Consider the following 26840-nt stretch of genomic DNA (forward strand, 5'->3'; position numbering starts at 1 on the left):
GCACAGCTGGCGGCGAATCCTCCACCGGTGCCCGGCAGTGTTTTATAGGAGCATGGCTATTTTGGGGGTACGGTGGGGTGAAAAAGGTGGTAAAGGAGGCCGAGGGTGTTTCTCGGTGGCTGTGTTTGCTCGGCGATGCTGCGGACAAGGGGCAGCTGCCTGCAGAGGGCAGCAAGGGAGCACGGCCAAGCGCCGCGCTGGTGTCCAGTGTCCAGCGCTGGACCCTGGCTCCGAAGTCTCTTGGAGGGGTGTGAGCAGGATTAGGGCACACGCACCCCTATCTCACCCAGCAGCCCCTCAAAGGGCTGCACGCACTCGACAAACAGGTGCACCCACCCTGCTGTGCTCCCTGACACGCGCTGGCACGTGCGAGGTCTCAGCAGCACGCTCACCTACACGCACAACCACACACGTGTGCCATGCAGCCCACGGTCACCGCACTCAGCTTTGCACCGGCACCGAGAGAAGCTTTGCACAAACACCCCCCAGCGGATGGGTGCCTGGGTACAGCCTCACCCCAAAACGCTGAGCAGGGCTGGGACAAGTGTGCCTGTACGTCCCAGCAAACCCAGGCTGGGTCAGGACACAGCCCCACGCAGCCCCCAGGACAGCACACACCAAGCTGCTGAGTGGGTGCAAATGCACAACCAACAGCAAAGGAGAGCCTGTACAACCACAGGCTGCACTGGTGAAGCACAGAACAAATTTGTAGGTGTGTAATGAGCTCACAGGTCTCAGCAGGAGCACTGCAGTCTGTCCTCCCCCATTCACAGAGTACAGAGAGGGGACAGGGTGCTTCCTGGGGCTCCATCGTGAGCCAGGATCAGCCCCCCTTTGCTGTAGACCCCCACCTGTCCCATCACCCCCAAGCACCAGCCACCACAGCACACCAGTACACTGGCATCAGTACCCCTAAAACAGGTACTAAACAGGATGAAGTTGTTTTATTCTCTACCTTAGTGCATATCAGCACATGCTGTCTGCTGCTGAATGCAGCAGATGGAAAAAAAAAAGTGGGGAAAAAAGAAAATTAACCCTGACAGAGAAAGTTTAGAGATGCACAAGGAGAACTTCACGCCCTGCCATCCTCAGCCCTTCCTGCAGGGAGTTCAGCTGGTTATAAACCTCAGGCAATCCTCACAAGTTTTGGAGTGGGGTGGCTGTGCAAAGCAAAGCAGGTGGAGAGGCTGCAGACTGCCAAATCCCTTCTCCCTGGGGACAGGGGAGAGAGGGACATGAGCTGGGTGAAAGAATTGAAGGTAAAGCATCCCCAGTCCTCAGGGGGTGCAGGGGTGTCCCCAGGGATGGCAGCCTGCTGCCTGCATTGTCTCCCTTCAACCCAGTCATGGGACTAACCAGGAACCACCAGCATCTCCTGCATCTGAAGTGACCACACGCAGAGCAAGAGTTTGGGAAGGAAGATCCCAGCTTGGAGCTGAGAGCTGTACTGGGCATCCGCTTAGACAAATACAACCTGAACACAGCCCTAAGTAGGGGAGCAAGTGAGGAGGAAAGAGCCTGAACAAGGCTGCTGTGCTGTGTGAGACCTCGAGAACTGAGCCAACAGACAGCTCCCTGAGGATCCTGGCTGTGCCTGAGCACCTCGGTAGCACCAAGCAGGACAGGGTTTGAGCAGCACCGGCCACCAGCATAGCACAGGGGTGAGTGACCCTTGTTCCGTCTTGGTCTGCTGAGAAAGAGTTCCCACGTACGTCCTGCTGACCAGATAACATGCAAGTGCTGCACTAGGAAGACCTTCAGGCACCTTGGTTTCGACAGCAAGAGTGGCCTTGGACCTCCATCCTCTTTCTGCCTCTGTGAGGATGGAGCAGGAACACAAGTTACGCTGCTGCCTGCCCGCTGCAGCTTTCACGAGCACAGGAGCAGCCATGAGAGTCCCTGGACAAAACTTCAGCCATGAAAAAAGAGGGGGACATGCAGGGTTTGGCAACATCTGCATGGGCAGGTGGTGGCCAGGCACATTCCCAACACCCAGGCAGCGTGGTGCAGGTCCTGCAAACACCCTGTGCTCGGGCTCAGTCCACGACCACCCACTCCAGGGAGGTGTCAGCGTGCCTCAGTTTCCCCTCTGCAAAGTGCTGCCAGCTCCCAGCGCTGTGCTGAGGGGATGTGTGTGCACATTTGGGCAGCCACTATGGGACAGGGTCACTTGGGCAGCCCCAGACAAAGCTGGGACCAAGCAGTGGCCTAAAGCCCAGCAATCCACAGCTGCTCGTGGTCAACAAGGAGAAAACCAGTTATTAAAGAGCTGTTCATTAGGTGAACACCTTCCCTTTGATCCACAGTGCGTAGCAATGCCACCGTGCCTGTGACTCTGTCATTTGAGACAGGAGCATCATTTATTCACCAAAAGGAGCAAAACGAAAGCCACACAACCACAGTGTAGCTTGGGGTTTCCCAGCTTTTGCAGCCACACTAATACCTCATTTTCACACACCTCTGAGAATTTTTTTTTAATTTTTTTCCCCTCCAAAATCAACCAAATGACTGTGAGAATATTGGGGCACCATAATGCTCCCCAGGTTCATGGGCAGGACTCAGGAGCCATCACTTGGCTCACGGACTTGCACCGAGCTGCAACAGGCAGGGGAGAGTTGTGTGACACACACTAGAGGGGACCAGGACATATTCCAGATGGGGTCGTGGTCAGCAGTGCTCTGGCAGCTACAAGGGCAGACAAAGCAGAAAGCTTCAGGGGTGAAGGGCTGCCTGCAATCTCCTCGGGCAGTGCCAACAGAAGCCAAAGCCATTTGGGCTAAGATAATAGCAGCAGAGCTGGCCCAGGGAAAACCTCGTTGGAAACAGCACAACCCAGGAAATCAGAGATTTATGCACTTCTATTCCAGAAGTTGCATCTGCACATACTGTTCTTGCATCTTCATACTTACAATTAGCCTGTGATATTTCAATCTAGAGCCAAGCTCCTAAGCAGAGCATTTCATTTAGCACTTAAGCTTAAGAACACTGAATTCAGGCTGATCAGCTGGGTTGCAGTTTTACTTACAGAGGCATAACATGCAATTAATGGCTCTGTTCCACTAAAAGAACCAAAGGAGACCCTCTGCGTGTCCTTGCAGAGGCACAGGACACGTCTCCAAAGCATCATCACCCCTCTGTCATATAAAGAAAGAGGCAACATTCAGATTGTCCCCTTCCATTTTCAGTGTCCCAATAGGAACTGCAGATGCACAGGTGCCCTACATAAACACAGACATTTGGCTTCACCACTCACAGCAACTCCCGAGCCTTTCCCATATCTGGAGATCCACGAAAACACAGACAGAGCCGGCACGTCCTTCTCTTTCCAGCTACACTGCTCAGCCAGCCCTGGGATATTTTCCCAGCTCACCAGTAGCACCCAGAGTAAATAAACCACAAACTGCAGAGCGAGAGCATGCCTCGGAGTCACGCTGCAGGGACGCCTGGCACTTCCGAGCTGGGCAGCCTGGAGAGCTCAGCTGGTATTTTGGGGTCATGGAAACACCGCTGCACGTTCGTTCTGTTTGGGTGTCTGCGCCACAGGGCTGGCCGCGTCTGATGGCCGGTTTCTGCTCTTTTAATAGAGCAAGCACCTGGCCCTGTGAACCTGCCAGGGCCACCAGACCCACCGCAGAGCTCCTCTGTTGGGCCACCGCTGTCTCCAGCTGCCTGCTCCTTTCCCCCTCTCCGAGCCAGATGTGAGGAGCCAGCCAAGTCATCCTCAGATGCAAGGATGAAATAAAGATTTAACCATTACTCCATTGCTTGGTCCAAGCATGTTTCATCTATGCTATTGTAAGCCTCTGCAAGCACAGGAGCAGGTTCTCAGCACGGAGAAGTCTGCAGAGCCTTCCTAAGGGTAAACACAGGAATTCACAGTCTGCAGGAAAGTCATTTCTGATGGGCTTGTGCAAGTTGGGGAACCAAACTGGATGGTGCAGGGGGAGACAGCCTGACCATCCGGCCAGCAGAGAGCAGCTGGGGCATCAGCACACACCTCGCCTCCAGGCAGCTCCCAGCAGCTGAGAAGCTCTGGAGCACCCGCCTGATGCAGCTGCCCTGGGGGACACAGCATGGGCATGAGCACGTCCAGTGCCACTGTGCACCTCTTTCTGCTCAGGCACTGGCTGCTCCAGCACCAACAACTTCTCACCCATCCTCTCCTGGATTTCCAGCAGCTCAAGCAAACCAAGCCCAGTCTCTCCCCACCTTTCTGCTCCTCTGACAACTCAGAGGAGCAAACCAGGTTCCACCTTTTCCCATAATACACAAAAAATGCTTAGATGCCTCAAAAAGCCAGGAAGAGGTATAAATTGCAACAAGAACACAGCATGAGGAGCAAGGAGTTCTTGGCAACCTGAACCCATCCAAGTAGTGGGTCTTTTTGCCCAGCTCCCACACCTGTCTCCACAAAGCCAGGTTGCTGGAGAGCCAAAACGGGTGCTCCAGCAGGGATCTAAGGACAAAGGGATGTAGTTACCCAATGGTGGGTCCTATCATAAAGTTGTGAGGGAAATGGGGGCAAAAAGGAAACCCAGAGTGACCCAAGAACGCAGACATTTCTAAAGAAAATGAGCTCTCCATGGTGAGGTCTGCACGGACAGGGCAGATAAGGGAAATCTGGGCAGTTTTTGTGTCCCACATTTTTAAAAGGATGATGAATAAATAAATGATTGTGGGGAAAGCACACAGAGAAGTGATTCAGAGGCTGAAGCCAAATACCTTGCAGCAAGAGGCTTCATCAGCTCACTAATTTTCGCTTAGCTTATCAAAAAAGAAGACCGCAAGCCGTTCTGATTACGTTGCCTAAGCCTCTTCACAAGGAGGAAAATCTGGGTCCTAAAGGGCTCTTTAACCTGGTGGTGAAAGGCAGAACAAGAATTAATAGCTGAGAGTCAGACAAATTACAAGTGGAAATAAACAGTGAGGGCGATTACCCAGACGAACTGCTGAGGGAAGCAGTGTATTCTCCGCCGCCTGATTTCTTCAAGATGGGATGCTTTCCTGGAAGACGTGCTCTCACCAGACTCACATGGCAGGATGCAACACACAGGTAAAAGGATGAAAATGAAGGACTGTACTGAGATGAGACAGGATGATCTAATGTCCCTTCTCAGTCATAAATCTGGTGAATCTAGAAATCTGTGAAAGTTGGCAGAGACACGTTTTCCCAGTCTGGTCCCGCATATGTTTGATTTAATAAAACCTTGTATTAAAACCATCTCACTAATTTTCTGTGACAGCACTTCTTCTGAGAGCAGATATTGCACAAGCGGTAACAAAACCCTTCATCATACCCCAATCAGACCCCAAAATACAATGTGATGTCTCAGGTGAGACTGGCCCAGGGAACCCACCTGAGATTCAAAATTATTTATTCCTCTTTCTCCTAAGGAAAACATAACAGAAAACAGAACAAAACAAAATAAAATGGGAGAAACCTCACTGCTGGATATTTGCAAAGTACCATACCAACTAGTTTAGCCAAAACATAGATTTCTTCTATGGGAGGTAAAACAGCAGGTGTTTCGGAAGCTAGCAACACTGAAGATGAGTTTCTCACTCCCATGGAACTGACCAGGAGGGAACAGCCACTTCCCTTCCCCCAGAGAGAGAACTTCCCCAAAACAGATTTTAAAAATATACATATTATAATAAATTAATTTTGTTCTTGTCTCCAGCTGCTTTGGCATCCTGACCATCAGTGGATTTGCATGCTGTGGGAGGAATTTAAGGCTGAAGCAGGGATACAAAGCCAAAGTTGGTGGTCAATTGTAACCTTCAGACCAAAACTGAGCAAGAACATGTCAGGTCTACTGAGGGTGACTGAGATTTAAGTGAGCACAATGCCACCATGGAGCTGTGCTATCCATAAACCAAAGCCCATGAATCATCTCTGCCAGATATGGGAACTCACTTCAACATAGGTTCCTATCTTCCCCACCCTTCAGACCACCAGATTATTTTCTCTTGCCTTCACATTACACAACAGAAAAGTTTTTAGGGACTTTACTCACTTGGGGTAAAAATCCCAAACTTATGCTGTGTATAAAATTCTCTGACATCCTTATGTTAGGTCTTCACAAGGCATGGCCTCTTGTTTGCCTGTAGCATAGGGATGACTCCCTCCAAGAAATGACATCAAAGGAACATGTCTTGAAGGTGACATTATGGCACCCCATAAATAAAATATATTTTGCATATTTTTGGTGGAAAACATGATAGAAGCTAAGATGCAAATTGTCAACAGGTTAGTATCGCCCCCTTGTTTCTTTTTTTTTTTTTTTAAGCTTGAAAGAAGAAACAGACCCCAGTAAGCCTCATAGATTTTGAGTTCATTTGTGGGTTCAGGGTCACAACATCTGAATTTCACTCCATTGACTTGAAGAGTCAGATATTACCAGAGAGGGATGTTAATGCATTTAACACACGGTAAGACAGGGCTTGATCCCAAACCGGTGTCAGGGAGTCACCGGTTACAGCAACTTTGCCTCTTCCAAGACCTGCTCCATCCTCCACAGATCAGCACCTGCAACAGCAGGGAACAGGACAGAGAGGGAAACTGAGGCGTTAAGCAGCTCAGCAGGACCTGGCCAAATCCTGGCAGGTAGGACACGAGTCCCGTGCATGATCTGTGTGCAGGGAAAAAGCATGTGCACGTTTGCAGTGATGATGAATTTCTGGGGGAAAAAGCCTGATAGGATTCCCTGATGAATTACTCCTTGGGGTCTCTTAGCTGCCATATTAGCACTGGCAGACAGTGGCATGCTTGTTGAAACTCTGCTGGGTGATTCAGACATGTCCAACACTTCGAGTCCTGTAAACCTCAAGGAACTGATCTTGAGGGCACTTCCTATAAACTAACCTTAGCCAGGAGACCATTTTTAACAGGAGGATGGCCCTCTGGTCCTTCTGGCTCCAATTTCTCCAGCTTTCTGTGAACAAACACTGGTTTATTTTCTGAGTAAGCTGACGTTAATTTACTTGGTCCAGATTTGCTCATGAGGCTCTTCCACTGCCCCATCAAGTGTATCCACCCAGTGATTAATATTCAGGAAAGGAAATGTTGTGCTTTATTAATAGATGCAATAACATCTGTCTTAACGAGGCTCCTGCAAAAACAATTCTGGTACTCAAATGCTTCTGTTTTTAAAGAAGCTTCTGTAGAAGAAGCTGGCAGCCTCAGGCCAGTTAGAGACAGGGCTTCAGGCCAGTTGCTTCTGCTGTGTTAATGCTGCCATAGTATCCCATTTTTCCACTATTTTGGTTTGATTTCAGGGGAAGCTGATGTACACAATCTGCAAGAGATGTGCCAGACTCCGCTACTCTGTATTTCCACTTGTGTTTTTGAAGACCACATCCTGCAATTGACCTTTCCTGGTTTCACACGCCTCCAGCATAGCTCCACAATGTGATGGGAGCCCAGGACACCACGACACCCGCCTCTGGGATTGGGACAAGGCTCAGCATATTGGTGGTCTGCAGCCCAGTTCCTGGAGTCAGCGAAGCTCTGCCACCGGCACTGGTCGTTACCTTGGGCATCATCACTCCCCCACCTTCCTCTCCCATATCCATCCTTCCCTAAAATGCTTTACAGACCGCAACACCAAGAGAGAAATCTGTTTTGAAAAGGCTCCAAAAGAGGACAAACAATGGATGGAGAGCATCTTCACTGGTGACTACAAAATGACCCTGGTGCTCCAGCAGGCCAGGACCTTCCTGACCAGTCCATAGCCCTAAACCTCAGGGTTAGCCAGAAAAAAATGTTCAGTCCTGTTTATGTCAGCCTTTCCCTTGAAATATGTTACTGGCCATACACAAAGACAGCTATATGGTGGTAAGGTGGAGCGTGATGGCTGCTCTTACATTTCATGAGCACCCAAGGAGCACATCTGTGTCTGTTTGGGTTTGCTCGTTGCAACCCACCCCCATCACACACAAGCACATCCAAAAAACAACCTTTCCCTGCTGAGCAAAATGAATCTGTGCAGCCATAATTAGACAAATATTGTTAAAGGAAAAGCTATACGTGAGTGTAGACTAAACATTGCTCTTATGCCAGATAAAACTGTGTTCATTACACTGAAAGAGAAACTGTTCATGCCATAACAAATGGTCAAAAGTGACACTTCAGAACAAATATACATATATACTCCATCTATGTTTATAATATTGAAAAAAGCATATAAAAGCCTGATCTAGCTTCCAACACAGGCACAAGAAAGACAACCATTGACTTTACAGAGTGATGGAGGAGGACATGAAATGGTAATGTGACCTGGAGGATGCAGGTAAGGTCATTTGGATACTGGTCTTAGGCCATTAAAAAGAAATGTTCTTGGGGTGAGCGAATTGACTGTTCAAGCTGCTGCTTGAAACACTTAGGAAACATTTGGTTTTGTAGTCCATACTCCCTAGCATTAGTAAGACATTCAGGTACACTTTAAACTTCAATTTCATATCACCCAATGGTGAATTTGGAAAGCTATTTGCATAAAGTCCCACCTGCTAGGGGAAATGGAGACACAGCACCTTCAGCAGGTCTGGAGCAATGCCTCAAGTACCCCCTTTTTCCCCTTCTTTAGTCCCATCTATGTTGAAATGTAAAAGTATTCCTCTAATAATTTAAGTGAGAAACTGGTTAATGAATGAAGCACTGCAAGTTGTGCTACTGAGACAGAGCTGTGCAATCTGGGCTAATTTCCACCAGGGAAAATGAGGATGAAGCAGATAAAATGCACTTTCCTAAGTGTGCTGCCACCCATCTTTTTTGATCTTCCACATCCCTGGGAAGCTCAAACCACAGTGGAAGGACCATCTCTTGACTACAATGAACTCAGCAGCCCTCTCATGAAGCCACCCAGCAGCAAGCAGTGAGAAGCCTCACAGGGACGTGTTAGCCAAAGCCACTGCTCAGCCCGCAGCTTTGCACTTCTGACCTGTAGGCTGTTTACAAGAAAATGCACTCATGGACACAGACTTAAGACAGCCTCAAGGCTTCCCTGCCCTTCTTGTTCTCACTTTTTTCCTTGCAGACCTTTATCATTTGTATTCTATCGTATCAAAATTGCACATCAGCATTTTAATCAACAATCAGGAAGATGCCATAAATCAGAATTTGAGCATAATCACCTGTGGTAAAGTTTTCATTTTCAGCTGGGATAAATTGGAAATCTATCCCATGCAAGTGAGGAGAGAGACCTTCAAAGAGAAATATTTGCCAGCAAACCATTTGCTGTTCCACCACTTTACATCCTTTTTGCTGTCACAGTCAATCATTTTTAAATGTACAGGTTGGACATTTATAAGATAGCAAGGCTATCCAAGCGCTATAATTTAATATTGCAACATTTGGAAAGAGGTCATATAATTTATATTCAGGGTTCTCAGCCTGTTTCTCTTCGGAGGCTGGCAGGGGACTGGATGCACACAGCATACTAACCTATTTCTCCAAAAGACCCTAAAACTAGTGTCTGAAGCCTCCAGAGCAAGAGGTACATGGAGAGGAGAAGCCATGAGCAACCCCAAGCTACCCAGGCTTCGACTCCAGCAGAGACTGGAGATGAGGGCTCCTAAAATTATCTGAGAAAAAGCAATGCCAAGAAGCCATCCACACCACCTGGACACCCATCACTTTCTCCCACCTCGTCTTTATTTAAATAGATCCTGTAAACATTATTCTAGTTACAGTTCAATGTTTTATAATGCCCCCTTTAATTTGGCACTGCCTCGCCACCCCCTCGCGAGGACCTCAGCACCCAGCCCCCTCCTGGCTTGCACACCGAAGCCATGCTGCATTTTGCAAAGGATGTTTCTCTGGGGACTGTGTTGAAAAGGGGTAGAAAAGAAGAAAAAGAGAAGGAAAAAGACGCTGCGTATGCGTACTCACATACCTTTTCTAAACTCTCAGACACCACCTTTAAAAGGAAACATTTCAAGAGTTCAGCTGACGTTAAAACACAACAAGAAACATGAGCCCAGGTCCTGGAGCAGAATGGAAAGAAGAGGGAGCAGGGATAGAGCACAGGACATACTCCTTGCTGTGCCTGGAGCCCAGCAAACCCCCTTTTGGGGGTGCAGCTCTTCACTGAGGCCACATAGTTCAGAACATGAAAGAATAAATAAAAGCAAAGGGAAATTGAGGAAAACATCCCCAAAAGAAAAAGCTGGAAGGAAATGACCTTCCCTGCTATTAAATAGGTGACAGACAAGTGTTATAAATGCATCATGGGCTGGAAGGGAACAGAGGTGACACATCAGCCCCCTCAGCTCAGGCAGCAGCCAGGAGCAGGACAGGACCACAGCCGAGCACAACCACAGTCATTTTTGGCAACAGCCAGGACAGACACAGCAAGGCCGCTGCTGGCAGGACACATCCAGAAGCAGGGAAAGAAAGCAGCCACAAAGCTCCAAAGGGAGGGGAGGGAGCCTCCAGCTGCACCAAGGGACACAGGCTGGAGTCACACAGTCATATTTTCCAGCCAACTGTAGAGGACTCTATTAATTCCTCCAGCTTCTACTTGCCTTTCAGCATGGTCACAGCAAGGGCCCACAGAGCAGCAGCATCCTGTTTTCCACCAGAGCCAGGGCACTATCAGAGGATTTTTATGGGAAGAAGAGGAGTGAAACAGAAGCTAATTACCTAAATAATTACCTAACGACTCATTAAGCACTGCCAACCCACCCTACCTCCACCCTGGGACGGGTGCAGCTGCAACTCCCACCAGTAGCTTTAGGCCATCACGTCTCATGCAAATCACCGCCCAGGGTCGAAAGTTCCTACAACTTTTTGGGTGTAGGAGGCTCAAGGCGAGCTCTGCTCACACAAGACTCCAGGGTCAGGTTTCCTGAGGAGCATCAGTCACTCCGTAGCCCCAAACAGGAGGTGGCAGGAGAGCTGGGGACAACGCGGCCCGCAGCTCCACTGCTGCCATCACCGCCTCTGCCCACCCTTGCTGAGCGTGTCTTGCTTTGTCTGGTCCACCAACAACCTACCCACCACGGCGGCTATACAAGCCTTTAACAGCCAGCCTGTCAATGCAATCTGGTGTTGGGTGCGTGTTCTTTGACCCACGGCAGTCTCCTGGGCCATCTGTGAGCTCCTGAAAGAGCCCACAGCAAGAGCCGGGCCCCACGTGCACCTGGAGACAAGCACCTCTCCCCCCTCTCCTGCTGGGTTTTGCCCACCCTGTGTCTCTGGCTGGGGACAGGCGGAAGCTTTTGGCAGACACTGGGTGTCCTGGAGCTCACCGGACCCTCGGGAGGGGATGGCTCTCTGAGCTGGGGCACCTTGGGCAGGCTGCTCAGGAGCATGTCCTGATAGGCTCCAAGTATCGCCAGGGATGGAGACTTCACAGCAACTTGGTTCAACACTTGTCCATCCTCCCCATAAAAATCTTATTCATATGTTGAAGGGGAATTTCCTGTACCTGCAGATAGATCCCGACATTGGTGCAAAACCTCCACTATGGGGGCACCAAATCCCAGGACAGCGGTGTCACCCTGAGACCCCAAACCAGGAGGCCACAAGCCCTTCGAGAGGCGATGCAGATGGGCATGAAACAAAAGCTTTGGAGATTCAACTCTTTTTATTATGGAAGTCTATAAAATAGCCACATGGATTATTTTTTTTTTTTAAGATCACAAAATACACAACATTCATTTTAATATGCGACACATGATATTATATACATATTAAAAACCACATGACTGAGACACATGTTCACACGGCACCAATTTCATAACGAAAAACCCCACAAGTGCTTTTTCTTTTTTTTTTTAATATTAAAAACAACTGTGATAAAACATATTAATATTTTTCCAGACAATGTTTACAATAAAGAGAAAAAAAATCATATTTTACTAAATAACAAATATTTAACAGCAAAAACTTTATACTAAATATCTATTTTGAATTATAACAAAAATAGTACTTATAATAGTTTATAAAGACAGACCAAAAAAATTTATGTATAAAATAATATTATAGCGAATTGGACTGTGCTAAGAAAAAAAAAATAACACAAACAATTCTGAGATTCAAAGTGCTTTATTCTGCAAACCCTCTGCAGCAACTTTTTTAGTCAAGTTATATTAGTTAGGAATGGTAAAACAAAAGCATGACTTACTTATGCCTAGATTAAATACTCACACACACAAACATTATATATACACATGACGTAAGCATATATATATAATGGATGTATGCTTCTGATATTACAGCTCTCCAATCAACCACTCATTCAAAAGCATGTTTGGTTTTTCACTTTGTAACGACATTGGAAGTTAAAATAACAATTTCGGCGAAGCCCTTCACTGACTGCCCATAAGCACGAGCGGGACCGAACCCTTTCTGAGTCTCCCCAAGAGGTTTTGCTCACAGGAGCATGGCACGAAGCCACCAGCGAGCTTTGAGCAGACCTCTCGACCTTGTTGGCCATTCCCCTCACCAGTGTTCCCCTTTTTTCACCTCCTCTCTCCCCCAGTCACGGTTTTTGCCCCCGACAGGTCTCAGCTGGAAATGAGGGGCTCCTGGACAGCACCGAGCAGTGGGTCTCTGGTGGGTTTTCGCCCTGCGTCCTCCACCTCCTGCCCCATCCCCATGCCCTACCAATGTTTGTCGTCAGCCAAGATCGTGGATGGCCTCAGGCACCACAGGCCTCTCCCCAGACACTTGCCTCCAGGAGACTCTCCTCTTCCCACTGCATTCAGGTTATATTCTCCTTTGCTTCCCTTTGGGACTCGAATTTTGATTAAGCCCCTTTTACCTCTGGGAATGTTTTCTTTCCACCAGGGAAAAGGAAAATGCCTAAAATCTCACTGGTGCCTGAGCTAGTGGTGTTCCTCTCAACATTTCCAGGCTGGCAAACTAGCTGAGCCTCTGTTCCAGGGATGTGGTGCCAAGGTAGCACAGTGCCAAGGTAGCACACAGCTCCGAGACCTCGCTCTTGGGTTTGGCATGCTGCTTACCAACCAGAAAGCGAGCTCTGGATCTCAGCGGCATCCCTTGGAAGGCTGGGAGTTTTACTTCAGGTTAAATCCACCTGGAAATCAAGTCGTGCATCTTGGCTTGAGTGGGGACCATCCGCCGGGATGCTCCTGGGGGGGCTTCAGGCAGCTTGGCTGACGGCAATCTGACCTCGAGAGCTTCCCCTGGCTCACAGCCTGCCTCCCTCCCCACCGCCCCCACCAGACGGCAGCCTGGCAAAGGCAGCCACCGCCATCGCTCGCTCCACACTTCCTTCGACCTTCCAGAGAGGCACCCACTCGTCAAAAGCACAACCTGCAAAGCAAGCTGGTAAGCAACATCTGCCCCTTCGTCCTTCCTATTTCAGCCCCTCCAACTTATCTGGACACCTTTAAAGCAGAAAGCCAAGCTGCCCACCCAAGCATGAGGTCTTTTCCCACCGCGGTTAGGAGAGGTCCCTGCCACGGTCCTTGTCTCATCCTTTCCACCATGGAGGGCAGGAGCTGGGAGAGGAGCAGGGCTGTGTGAAGCAGGGATGAAATGCCTCGAATCCAAGAGAGATTTCCCAGCACTGGTCTGAACCAAATGCCAGCCAGAGCACTCGAGGTGTCTTTGCTCTGCACCTACGCATGAGGCAACATCTGCTTTCAACACAACGCGCCCATCTCACACTCAACCTGGAAGCCTTTTGCATGCAAAAAAAAAAAAAAAAGAAAGAAAAAGAAAGAAAAAGAAAAAAAAAGAATGAAATTAAAAAAAAAAAATACCAAATACCACCCAGCAAATGAAACTCAAGATACCTTGGTGGCCGCTTGCTTGTGCTGGAGCTGCTTTGGGCAGGGCCCCTCTCCCAGGTGGGCGGTGGGACGAGGCGGACAGCTTGCGAGGAGCCCACCTCTCACTCTCCTTGCTGCCGAGCTCTCGCATCACCAAACAAAACCCAGACACGAGACAAACCATGCGGACGTTGGCTTATTTATAGAGATCACCTTTAATGCAAATGCCTCCCGTGGAAGAGGGCGCACCTGAAAGGAGCAGCTCTGAGCAGGGCGGCTTTGCTGGGTGCCCTGCTGCTCGCAGGTCAGGGGAGCCGCACGCTTTGAAGGCCAGTGCCTGCACCCTGAGGGAGAGCAAAGGCACCAAAATGCCCCCAAATGGGTGCCTCTGCGTGGAGAAGGCAAGGGGGGGGGAATGGGACGGGTGCCCACAGGCTGTGTAGCAGCAGCAGGAAACTCAATGAGAAAAAACAGAAGCCCCCCCCACCCCAGAGCCCATTTTGCAAAACGCAAAAACGCACTTGTCCAAGGCCTTGGAGAGACAGCTCGCCGTCTTCTCGGTCCCAGACAAGGCACCACAGGGTTTTTCGGTCCCACAGCAGAGGCGAAACGGCAGCACCCCCCCCCCAACCTACCCAGGGGATGGGGTGGGAATGGGCATCGCTTGTCTGCCCCTCACCCAGGGAAGTCCCCAAAGCCCCAAAACAAAAAACACAACTGAACAAACAAACAAAAACAAAAACAAAAAACACTGTTATCACCAGCTAATTTAACACTGTTTAAAAAAAGCCCAACGGCCACCCAAGAGCCGCCCTGGGCTACCAGACCTCTGGTTGCCGGCTGATTTCCAAAGCCTTTCCCACAGTCGGGGCTTTGCAGCGCTCCTCCTCGCAGCAGAAGTGTTTTATAGATATTTATATATATATATTTATAATATTTAGATACTGTGTATGGTCAGACAGTCCCAGTTCTACTCAAGATTTGCGACTCTCCCTCTTTTCGAAGGAAGCGAGAGGCACGAAGCCACCCCAACCTTCTCCATGCCCGGAGCAGAACGGTTTTGGCAGCTTCACTGGTGGAGAAAGCAGTCCCGACCCGGAGTCTCCGCGAAGCGAGCGTCGTGGAGAAGCTTCTCAGTCCTCTCCCCTCCCCTCCTGTTCGTCCCCGTGTCCCCACCCCACCCCTCTGTCCCCAGCCGCCCGTCCCTCGCGGGCTCTACACCGTGGCCCCCAGCATAGCGTCTGTCCCCGTCAGGATCTCGTTCTGGTTGGAATCCAGTCCGAAGAATTTGACCTTGAGTCCGTCGACCGGGTGGACCACAGGCACCAGGGTGATTTTGGGGAAAGTCCTGGTGGCGAGCTCGAAGCGGCTGGTGCTGGCCAGCTCGATGGCCAGCGCCTTGAGGAAGAGCTTGGCCAGGTGTTTCCCCAGACAGGTCCGTACACCCCCTCCGAAGGGGAGGTAGTGGAACCTGCCCTCCTTGTCTTCGCTGCGGCCCTGCCCGAAGCGGTCGGGGTCGAAGACGTCCACGTCCTTGAAGACGGGGGCGGTGTCGTGGGTGTCCCGGATGCTGTACATGACGCTCCAGCCCTTGGGGATTTGGAAACCCTGCAGGGAAGAGGGGAAGGGGAGAGAGAAAAGCAGAGCGTGTTAACCGTGCTGCAAGGAAGGAGAGAGGGGACAGCGCGAAGCAGCTTTGGTCCCCAGAGGAAACGCTTTTCACTGTTTTCTTTGGGGTTGCTAGATTTATAAAGAAAGCAAAGAGTGCAACACAAAGTGCTAGGAGATGGGAATGCTGGATTAATCCCTGCCTCTATCCCAGCCCATCAGATGAGCCATTCCAATTTATTTGCTTTGTGGTCACTCGCAGCAGCCACCTACCAGGAACCTGGCGGTGCCTGACTGCCCCGTGAGCCGGGCAGCCCGGGGGAGCCGCACACCCTTCACCACTTTGCTCCCACCCTGCCACCCAACGCTCACGTCAGGGCCTGGGTGGTGTGAAACGGGGAGGATTTCTCATCCCCTGAGCACTTTAAAAGGCTTGTGACTCCAATCCTTGCATTAGCAGGATTTGCGGTGACAGCCAGGTCTCAAGCTTTTGTTGCGCTGGTAGGAAACTCCAGCCATCGCGGTGAGCAATGCGCCTGTCATCTGGCAGCCTGGAGGTGCCCTCTGCAGCAAACCTTTCCCTTGTCACACCCCAGCTCAGATTTTGGCGTCAAACATTGTCACGATTTGCTCTTTGAGGCGTCATGGCTGTCTCCTCTTTGACAGCCCAAGTGCATCTCTTCCCCACCAGGGGCCGGATCCCTGCGTCCTCCCGTGAATCCGCAGCACTTCCACCCACCACCACCAGCAGGATCTAATTTATCCTTCCCGGCTCTCATCAAAACCAGGCTTGAGCGAGCTCTGCACAAGGCACAGAGGGCTTTTGGGGGAGGTGACAGTGCAGCAGCACCCCGCCGCCAGAGCAGTACTCACATCCAGCTCGAAGGTTTGCAGCACCGTCCGGTAACCCCCCGAGATGGGGGTGAAGAGGCGAAGCACCTCCTTGATGACGCAGTCCAGGTAGTGCAGGCCGTTGATGTTGTCGAGCCGCAGGGAGCCCTCGCAGATGCAGCCGTTGTGGAGGATGCCCTTGCTGCGCAGCTCCTCCCGCAGCTTCTCCAGCACCCGCGGGTGTTTGAGGAGCTGCATGATCAGAGAGGTGCTGGCGCTGGCGGTGGTGGCGTAGGCGGCGAAGATGAGCTCCAGGGTGCCGTCCTGAAAGGCAGGAGGGAAGCTGGGGTGAGACGCAGAAGGGACAGACAAACGGACGGACCGAGAGCCATGGCTTGGCAGGAGCTAGGCACGGGGCCATAGCAGCCTGCCTTGGGGCACTTCTTTCCCCTCCGTCTCAAGGTGTGCAGCTCCAGGGGACAAAGAGACATTTCCCCCGTCTTGCCCTCTGCATGGGGATGTTCTGCTGCTGCTGACAGCAGGAGGAGGGCAGGATTGCTCCCACCACTGGAATATCCTCTCTGCCCTGCTCAGGTGACGCTGCAGCATTCCCCCTAACACCCCACAGCTCTCCAGCCCAACCTCACTGCGATGTCCCTCCTGGCGTGGGCACAGTCCTGCTCCCACTTTCACCTGCACTCAGGGGAAATGAGAAACCTCCCTTTTAAAAGGGAGACACAGGTGGCTAGTGTGAAAGGCTGGAAACACCACGGAGAGCTTGCTACAGGGCCTTAGAGGATGCAGTGACAGACAGGAGAAAAGCCCTCAGGGATGGGTCTTGATTAATCAAGTCATGCCATGAGCCTGCTGCAATTAATAACCTGCCAAGGGTTCATACACCCTGCAGAGGAGACACCTGAAAACTGCACAGGCAGAGGTGTGAGTCTGCTCAGGGCTGAAAGCTTCAGCAAGCTTGCACGGTCTTTTGGTATTCCCTGAAAATGCTTTTAAACAAGGACCGAGTGTGATGAATACATCCCGAAGGAAAGCAACTGGCTTGTTGGCACCGTGCTCTGCCAGGCCAGGGTTCACCTGCAGCTCCAGCAACACATGGGGGACCCCCAGCTCTGACCGACCACCTCAGGTGTGCCCCCAAGAAATCCACCCTGCTCCAGCTCACGCTCTGCTGCGCAGGGAGCCCAAGCCCTGAGGACAAGGGGGTCGCGGGGAGGACCTTTACCTTCAGCTCCTGCATGGTGAGCTCCTTGCCGTGCTCTTTGCCGCTCTCTATCAGGATGTCCAGTGCATCAGCATAGTCCTTGCCCTGTGTGTTCTGCAGTTTCTCCTGGATGGCTTTCTCCAGCCCTTTCTGCAGCGTCTCACGTGCCCGGATGCCCTGGGGAGCAGGAAACCATCAGATCACATAGGGCATGGCACTACAACCACCATCCCCCTGCCCTGGGGCTGCCCAGCATCCCCAGGAGCTGGAGACTTGCTCAGGAAGACACAACTATGGAATCCAATTGCACTTGCAGGTGCTCAAAGAGAAATATAAAAATGCTGGAGTCACTTCCCGGCCAGGAGGAGCAAGCCCCAGGTGTGCACGATTACAGGCGAGGGTAATCGGCACGTAGGTGCGAATGGTAGGTGGGATGTGGGAGCTCCAGTGCTGCACCAGTTCACAGGCCTCCCCCTCCCCCGGGATGTACAGCAGTCCCTGGGAAAACTGTCTCTCCGGGGAAAGCCAGTTCATCCAAAAGGATCCTCTTCCCGCGAGTGAAATGGGGCTCCCAAGCAATTTTATTGCTGGGCCTCACTAAAGCAGTCGGCATGGGAGCGCAGCCGCACTGAGCTAACCTGGGGCTGCCAATGTCTGGGCTCATTCGTGTGGTCAAATAACAGTAACAAAATTTGCAGTGATAGCCACAAAAATAATTAAAAAAAAAATCTATTACCAAAATTCCTGATGAAATACAGCTATTTTTTGTTACGTTTTCACTTTGCATCCTCCATAGAAGAACTGGAACAGTTCTTAGAATCAGAAGGGCTGATTCTGGCCCTCCAGACAGGCAGTGCATTGGTAGGAGAAGAGTCCCACAAATAAAATAGAAATAGAAATAGAAATAGAAATAGAAATAGAAATAGAAATAGAAATAGAAATAGAAATAGAAATAGAAATAGAAATAGAAATAGAAATAGAAATAGAAATAGAAATAAAAATAAAAATAAAAATAAAAATAAAAATAAAAATAAAAATAAAAATAAAAATAAAAATAAAAATAAAAATAAAAATAAAAATAAAAATAAAAATAAAAAAGCAAAGTGCCGTTGCAAGGAAAAATCACCCATTAAATCTGAGCAGATGCTGACTGTATTCTCCATTGCACTGAACCACGGAGCACACCGTGCTCTGAAAGCCTATGAACGTGCCTCCCTCTCTACTCCACCAAAATAGGACTTTTTAGCCCAAAATAGACCTGCTTCTTAGATATCAGAGTGTGAGAAGACATCCCACCAAGAGCATGCATAGAGGTAGGGATTTGCGTCCCTAACTCCAGATTGGTGTTACCGGCTGGTGGAAGCCTCAGCCCAGATCTCTTACCCTCCTGTAGCCACTGAAGGGCAGGTCCATGGGCAAGGAGAAGACGTTCTCCACAAACTGCTGGTAGACCTCGAAGAGGCGGCTGAGCTCCTCGTCGGGGATGCGGAAGCCCAGCAGGACGCGGATGGCCATGCGGAAGGTGAGCTTCTGGGTCTCGTGGTAGACGTTGATGGACTCGGGGTTGCTGCTCCAGGCCCGGAGGGTGTCTTTGATCACCAGCTGGATCTTGGGCAGATAGCTCTCCAGGGCCTCGTGGCTGAAGATTTTGGAGAAAACCTATGAAAGAGAGTGAGCAGAGATTTCTACGCAGCTCCAACATCTCCTGCTTTCTCTAACAACCCCCTTCTGCCCACCAAAATGAACATCACAAATCTCCTGCGCTGAGCAGAAGGCCTGTCATCATCCAGAATTCATCATCCAGAACGACCAGTTTCCAAAATCACTGCCAAAAAGGGCTGATGGAGAGCTCTCAGCTGACGGAGCCTCCCCAGGCCGACCCCACTACAGCCACCCCAGACAACTGGTGATATTGTAGTGCCCCCAAGCCCCTCTCCAGCAGCTAACTGGAGATGGGAGGAAACAAATCACCTTGTGCATGGCAGGGTGGATGGAGCCAGCTTTCCTGCGGCTCCATGTGTCCTGCATCCCACCTGCATTCATCCCACTAGCTGGGTGCTAATAACACAGCTCTTCCGCGGGGCTTCTCTAATGTCTAATAGTCTGGTTGTGCACGAACACACACACAAGCTTTTCTCTCAGTGGGAAGCACTGGGAGTTTCTCTCTCTCCTAACAACCAACCTTTTTAAATATATACAAAAAAAAAAAAAAGTAAAATAATTAGTTCAAGGCCTTTAGGCTCTCTGAAAATCTGGCTGAACTCAGGCAGAGGTTCAAGTGCTATTGGGAAAAAGAGGCACACACGCATGCAGACGCTGAGATCTCACACATCTCATTTCCTTGGGAAACCAGGCTAAAAACCTGATGTCAGCAGACACTATTAATTTAAGTTCTGCAAGTAAACACTGCACAGGAGTGGGCCTCCCCAGGTCCCCGATGCTAACGGCTCCTTACTCCAATTTGGGACTGAGCCCGCGTGTTGCACGAGGAGCTCAGAAATGCCAGGAATGTCCCTTGGCCTCCCCCCGGCACAGCCCACAGCACGCGCTTTCATTCGGCATCCCCGCCGCATCCCTCCCAGAGTGCACCGGAGGAAAAAGTGCTGTTTGTTTATTTTTTATTAACCTCCACACACGGCGGCATGCACACATGCACCGCCACATGCCAGGCCTCCGGGAAAATCAAATTAAAGCAAGCTCCCACGGAGGGAGCTACAAGCCTCCACCGGAGGCTGGTTGCTTGAGGGGGTGCTGCAAAGTTATCAAAATGACAAGAAAAGGAGAGAAATCAAAGCCGTCCCCTCTTTTGACGAGTGCCGAATGCACCGGAGCTGTAAATGTGGGAATTTCCTCTGCAGTCAGCACTCAAAGGGAAAGGTAACATTTTCCTGGCGGCGACCCCTCACTGCTAATGCACATCGTTCACCGGGAGTTTGTTTGGTGAAATAACACCTCTGTCCCCTCGCAGGCCGGGCGGGAGGCCCGACAAAAGCTGCTTCATAACGCGCCGCATGCGGGCTGAGTCCCGAGTAAAACTCATCACACCACACAAGGCAGGGCAGAGGTTGGCGTGGAAATCAGTGTGCAAGCAGGATGCTAGGAGGAGGGCTGGGAGAGAGGGAGAAGATGCACACAGACTGACAGATGTGCTCGCAGACAGACAGACAGCCCCAGATGTCTACAGAGAGCTGAGGAATGAATGAATGGAGTGGGAGAATGAATGAACGGCAGGGCGAGGGTGAGGGTGCGAGATGATGTGGCTGCTGCTCTCTGTGCCTCTCTGCACTTCATGGGCTACTTTTAAGCCCTGAAAGGACAGCGATGCTCGGGCAGACCAGCTCGGGTGTGTGCAACGGGGTGGGAAAGAAGCTGCTTGGAGAAGAAGAGGTTGCAGCCCTGCTTGGGGCCACCATCCTGATGGAGGTGGCACCTGGGGCTCCTGACCTGGGGCAAACCCCAGCCTCCCACATTGCTGCCCAACACCTCCCCCCATGAGGGATGAGGACCCCCCCCCTGCTCCCCACACAAAGCCCAGCATCTACAGAAACACCTGTGGTCCTGCTGTGCAAAAAACAACCCCACAGTGCAGAGAACCAGCCCGGGGCTGGATCCACACCTTGCGGCCAAGCTGGACTCAGGAGGAGCGCGCCCGTCCCAAGGAGGGATGCTCAGCAAGGGCACAAGGGAGAGAATGAGCCCCTGTGGAGGCCAACAGCCTGCAAATGGGGAGTGTTCTGCACTGGGGGGATCTGGTCTTTTTTTTTGCCCTTTTTTGATCTGTCCTTTTGCTGTCGGGCTCCTCCAGCCTCATCCGGCTGCAAAGCTGGCGTCACGGGTCCCGGCCGCTCGCCGCCGCTGCGCTCCACGCCGCCTAATCCCAGATGTCAGCGGATCCTTCCCCAGCCAGACACAAGTCTGGATCCCCTTCCAGTCACCTCCAGTTCAACCCTGCATCTTTCCAGTTGATTAAAAAGGAGGAAAAGGCAGCCAACTTTCCCTGACAGACCTCGGCGCGTTTCTAGCCTAAAATCCCTGCGCCCTCTAGTGAAGCCCAGCCGAGGAGCATCGCTGCACAAAAAGTTTGATCCCGAGCAGCCCGGAGGCAAAAACAGCTCTAAGGGGATGCCCCTTACAGGGGGGGTCCGGTAGCAGCCATGGGGCAGCTGGCCAGGGCTTTGGGGGGACGCTGGGAAGAGCCTTCATCTCTCCACATTTTTGCCGTGTCCTAAAAAAAGCCAAATCTGGGGATTTGCTCTGTGCATCTCACACCCGCACGCGCTCGCCTACCCGCTGCCCGGGGAGACCCCCACCACCCAGTTGGAAACTTCCGAATCCGCCTCACAGTGGAAACAGGATATTTAAAGATTTATGGGTTTCCTAAAGGCAGAAAATTCCTTCCCGGTGTCTCAGCTCCGGGATCTCCCGCAGAGGTCCAGCTCTGCATGACAGTGAGCAGCCCCCAGTCCCAGATGGAGTGCACCCCAACCCCATCCTTAAACCTCACCAAAGAGGAGTGGACATTCAAGTAAAACACCTTCAGCTTCAACCCACAACATTTTTATGCTTAGAAAAAGCTTCATTTTGTAGCTGGGGTGAAGTGTAATTATCAGGGATGATGCTTTTCATCATTTTACCCCTCCTTGGTGCCAGATAAACTTCCCCCTTCAAGCGCAAGTTTCATCCCCTGCCTTTCACCACCACAATCTGTGGGTCCCCTGCTCTCCAGCACAGAAAGAGGGAGCGGAGATTTTCCTTCCCACCCTCCAGGAGAAGAAGCTGGGATCGGACACCCGTGCCTCATCCAGCTCGGAGCTGCTGGCCCAACAAAACGAAGGCACGATCAACGCGGAGACGTTTTCGCAAACCAATTTGGCACCAGCAGTATGTGTCAGGGAAGCATCCAAAGCAGTGTCCCAACCTGGAGACATGCTATTGCCTCCTACATCTCAAAGTCCAGGCGGTGTTTTTCCCAGCCCTGCCCTGTCACCACCTTGTAAAGGATGTCTGCCTCCCCCTGCCAGGCGTGGAGCCCACTGCCGTGCTCCAGTGGGCTTGTAAACCAGGATATTTTTGGAGCGGGATGAGAACACTCATAGGCAAGAGGCTGTCCTGGTGCCAGGAGCATGAGAGAAGGGAAAATGCTGTAAAAGGGCTGTGGGACTGTGCCACTGTGCCAAGGTACTGCCAAGAGGAGAGGACCTCCGTGGGCCCCTGCCACTGCCCCGACACACTGCTGTTGGTGCAAGCTGGTCCCCTGGAAGGTGGAGCACCTCTGCCTGTGCTGGGGCTGAAATGAGGCCTCGTGGTATTTCCCCGTGCCGTGCTCTGCCGCCATCCTCCATCATGGGAGGAATCCAGGTCCCTTTAGAGGGAAAAGCCAGGAGTTTCTGCTCGCCCAGAAAGGAGCAGCTCTGGACGCGCAGAGCAAAGTGCAGCATGGAGTGAAGTGGGAAGCGCGGGTGCTGCGGGGGAGCTGAGGGCAGCAATCCCTCCCCAGGAGAAACACAAGAGCCCCATGCACGCTGCCACCGGTCACCACCAGCGACCTGGCTGCAGGAGTGGGGCACGGAGCAGAGCAGGGGCAATTTCACCAGGCTTGGCCCAGCTGGAAAAAAAGTGGAGTAGAAGAGACTGCTTTGCAAAGGGTAGTTTCAATGACATTCAAATGATTCACAAAAGGGAAAAAAAAAAAAAAAAAGCACTAAAAAGAAGACCAGAGAGATCATCTCAGCATCTTTAGGGCAAGTTATGATGATCGTGCACCTTTCAGGATTGCTCATAGCCTTAATTTTTACTTTTTTTCTTTTCTAAGTATTTGGGGTTGTGAGAAACTCTAGAATTTTATCTTCCTGTTCCAAATCAGACTAAAACCAAACAGCCCAAGCACCCCGGTTCCCTGTAGCACAAAACCTCCCTGTCCAAGCAGTTCAAAAAACACTTTGCTTGGCATGGGAGGCTTTGCTTTCCAACCCTTTAACAGGATAATGGATGGCAATGCAAAGGGGAGAGGAGGAAAGAAGCAGGACGCCCTATGTCTATCTCAGCACCCCATCTGCAAAACTGTCTCATCTCAAAAAAAAAAAAAAATCCAGCACCAGCAAAATGCAACCTGTTATATTCAGCAATTTAGGTTGCTTGGCCCTCTCCGTGGGGTTACCCAAACACACTGGTTCTTCAGCACCTCTGTGCCTGCACCACCCCCAAAGTGCTGCTCCCCCCTTCCCTCCCATTTACTCATGGGGAACCAGTGTGTTGGGGGACTGCAAAATTCACCTTACATGTTGTCACTGCTCCTCGAGTGGGAAATCGAACAGAGGGAGGGAAAGAGAGAGAAGTTACCACATCAGTGGGTAGCTCAGCAAAGAAATGGGAGCTGTGTTCAGGAGAAGTGACCTTGGATTGGGAAGGGGGATCACCGGGCCAAGAAGAGGTCCGTGACTGCCCGTGGCTGGAGCTGGAGGGAAGGAGCAGCCCCCCAGCCCACAGGGCAGGTGATGGCATGGTCAGGGCAGCCATCCGCCAGCAGCAGATGGCTGGGAAGAGCTGGGATGGGCTGTGGACAACGTGCTGCATCCCAGATCTGTGGCATGGAGGTGAGAGCTTACCCAGAGCTAAAGAAGAGGAGAGAAGCTCACTTGGCAGCAAGGGTGGTGCCCTGCACCAATGGAGGAGAGATATTAGGAGACAAGCCCTCTTTTTGGAGACTTTTCCTCGAGCATGGAAGGGGGAGCAAAGGGAAGGGATGCCCACATGATTAAGAAACCCACAGGTTCCCCTAGCAGCAAAGCTGGACTTGGCAAAGAAACCGCCTTTGAGAGCCCTTCCCAGAAGTGCTCAGACCTTGGTCCTGCCACGTGTTACATGGCAGAGCAAGGGGATGGGAGGGAAACACCTGCCCCATGACACAGCTTGCTCCATCCCAAAGGGGAAATAAATACGCCTTTCCTGAGCATGCACTGTCTTGGCAGAAATGGAAGACCTCGTAAAAGTGCTTCCACAGCAGCAGGAAAATCTCACCAGCTCTGCCACCGAACTCCTGAGGAAGGTCTTGCATCGGATGGGGATGGGCAAGCCTCGGATGGTGCAGAGGAGTTCCTGCTTGTGAAGATGTGAGCCCCTGCAGACTACCAGCGAGGCCCCCTCTGGCTTTAAACTAAGCCTGAAGAAGAGATGACAAAGCCTGAGGTGACCCAAAGCCACCAGGCACAATTAAGGAGAGGAAAGATGAAGAGCAAGGTGGCTGACAGATATATTTGGTGGCACAAGTGCCACCTGGGAAGTAAAGAGGATTGTTAATCCGACACAAAGCCCTCTGACCCCAGAGGGATGAGCGGGACATTACAGACCCCAGCTGCCCGAGCTGCCTGGCCGGACAGACCGTGGCATGGCAGAAAACCAAAACTACTCAAAGACAGCACAGGACGGATCCTGAGCCTGAAAAGCTCTCCCCCATCTCCAGGACGCACTCCTGGCATCCCCCAGTGCTGCCCAGAGCAGCCCACGGAGGGATTTTGTCACCTCCGTGCCTCAGAGGACATCTCACAGCTCCTACCCCAGGGGATGTGGATGGTCAGAGCCCCACAGGGGGCTCAGCCCGCGGGGTAAGGGCAGCTCCCGGGCTGCCACCGCGCCCAGGCGCAGCTCAGCCCAAAGCAGGGCGCAAGCACGCGGGGCGTTTTGGGGTGGGTGGCGCTCTGAAAACCCAAAAACCTTGTATTTCAGCCAGGAGCACCTGTGCTTTGCTTTTTTTTTTAATCCATCGGAATTACTCTGGATTTACACCGCCGTAGATGACAGCACTATTTGGTCTAAAGTCAATGAGCCAGCCTAGCCAGCAAATTCTTCCCCAAGACCGCGAGCGGGAGCCCTCCTACATCAATGGGAGCCTTTTTTTCTCCAGCTCCGCTGGCTTTTGCCCGTGGGTTAAAGCTCTCGGGGCAGCAGCCTGGGAAGGACTAAAGGGGCCTGGTGCATGGCAGCTGGAGCCCAGCACGCCTGAGCTGACCCGATGCGATCCGGGGGGGCTCGGGTGGAAGGCGATGGCTCGTTCCCTACAATTCCTGCTGAGGAGGGTGGAAATGCCAAAAAAATATATATATATATTAAATTCTCTGAGCAGCCTGGGTCGGGGTGTTTGGCAGCAGGGGAAGGTACGGTCCCGCCGCCTCCCATCCCTCCTTCCTCCTCCCGCCCCTCTCCCCCCGTCTGCCTCCTTCCCTCCCTCCCCCCAGTCCTGCCCACAGCAGCTGGTTTATATTTGGTTGTAAATTTATGGCCCCTTTTGTGTTCTTAATCCTCTTGCAAACTATATTAAAGCCTCAGACCTTTCTACTTGGTGCTAATAAGCTCAACACTTGTATGCCTCCGAGGCAGAACATTAATTGTGGTGTGTTAATGAATGATGTAGTTTTGGACAGTGAGACAAAACAGGCCGTTTCTCTGCACCACTGTCTGCTTCCTCCTCGAGTCTCCGGGTCTAGGATGTCTACCCAGCCCACGGACTGCTTTTATTTTATTCTTTCTTTTCCTTTTTTTAAGCCAGCTGTGCCTATTTTGGGATTACTATGCTGGAACAGAGCACGGGCCCTGCAAGTCCAGTGCTCTCTTGCCAGGGCTGAATGCTTCCGAGGAAAGTCACTGTCCCACCTTTCCCTGCACCAGAGCACGCTGGCACCGCTTATCCCACACCAAGAAACTCCTTCCTGGCCCCGGGCACTGCTTGGTTCAGACCCTAAAGCTCAGGGTGATGCGTCCTGGCCTTTTCCAGCTCCCATTCCCCTCTGTACACAGACACCGGGCTCCCTCGTGGGCAGCAGCACGGCAGCACCTCGCTCTCTGTTTGCTGAAATTCAGCTTCCCACTGCCCTTAAATCCCGTAAAGCCAGAGCCCACGCTGTCCCTGCACAGGTTTGCTTTGCCTTCGTTACAGGTCGCATTGGCCCAGGGGTCGACACTTCCAAAACACACACAGGGTAAATCCGGAGCGACTGCACTGATTTTGCTGGGGTTTCACGGGTATAAATGGGAACCGAGGGAGTGAAAAAGACAAATCTAGGGAGGGACGTGAAATGGACTCAGCGTGAGCAGCCGGACAGGGACAGGGTCCCATCCCCGTCCATACAGCAGAGGTGGCATGGCTGTGCCTCCGAAATGAGAGCAGGATGTGGAGAGCCCCGAGACAGGCGCTGTCCCAGGACCCCTCCCCGATGAGTTCCTGTAGGAGAGCAGGAGCCTCCCTCCCTCGGGACACAAAACGTGTCCGACCTGGCCAACCCTCGGGGATGATGTGTGTCCTTCACCCCATGCAGAGGGATGGGGTTCTGCCACCGCAAAGCCAAGGCAAAGCCACGGCCATGCTCGGCCAGGCAGGAGAGCAACGCGCTGCTCCTGCCAGTCACCACCAGATGACCTGGGAACAAAAAGGCCGGGACAAAGGAAT

At 51.6% G+C, this 26840-nt stretch overlaps 1 protein-coding gene across 2 annotated transcripts in view; it reads right to left on the minus strand.

Annotated features, from left to right (window-relative positions):
• Positions 1-12030: 12030 nt before the first annotated feature.
• Positions 12031-26840, minus strand: part of CYP26B1 (cytochrome P450 family 26 subfamily B member 1) — a 28744-nt gene continuing 13934 nt past the window's right edge. For both annotated transcript variants that reach the window (XM_066997044.1, XM_066997043.1), the window contains exons 3-6: positions 18785-19060; positions 17423-17578; positions 16225-16506; positions 12031-15351 (exon numbers count right to left, since the gene is read on the minus strand). In XM_066997044.1, coding sequence (XP_066853145.1) covers positions 14959-15351; positions 16225-16506; positions 17423-17578; positions 18785-19060 — 1107 coding nt within the window. In that variant the 3' untranslated portion in view covers positions 12031-14958. The remainder of the gene's footprint in view (positions 15352-16224; positions 16507-17422; positions 17579-18784; positions 19061-26840) is intronic.

The sequence above is a fragment of the Anser cygnoides genome, chromosome 4 (assembly GCF_040182565.1).
Source record: "Anser cygnoides isolate HZ-2024a breed goose chromosome 4, Taihu_goose_T2T_genome, whole genome shotgun sequence".
Lineage (NCBI taxonomy): Eukaryota > Metazoa > Chordata > Aves > Anseriformes > Anatidae > Anser > Anser cygnoides.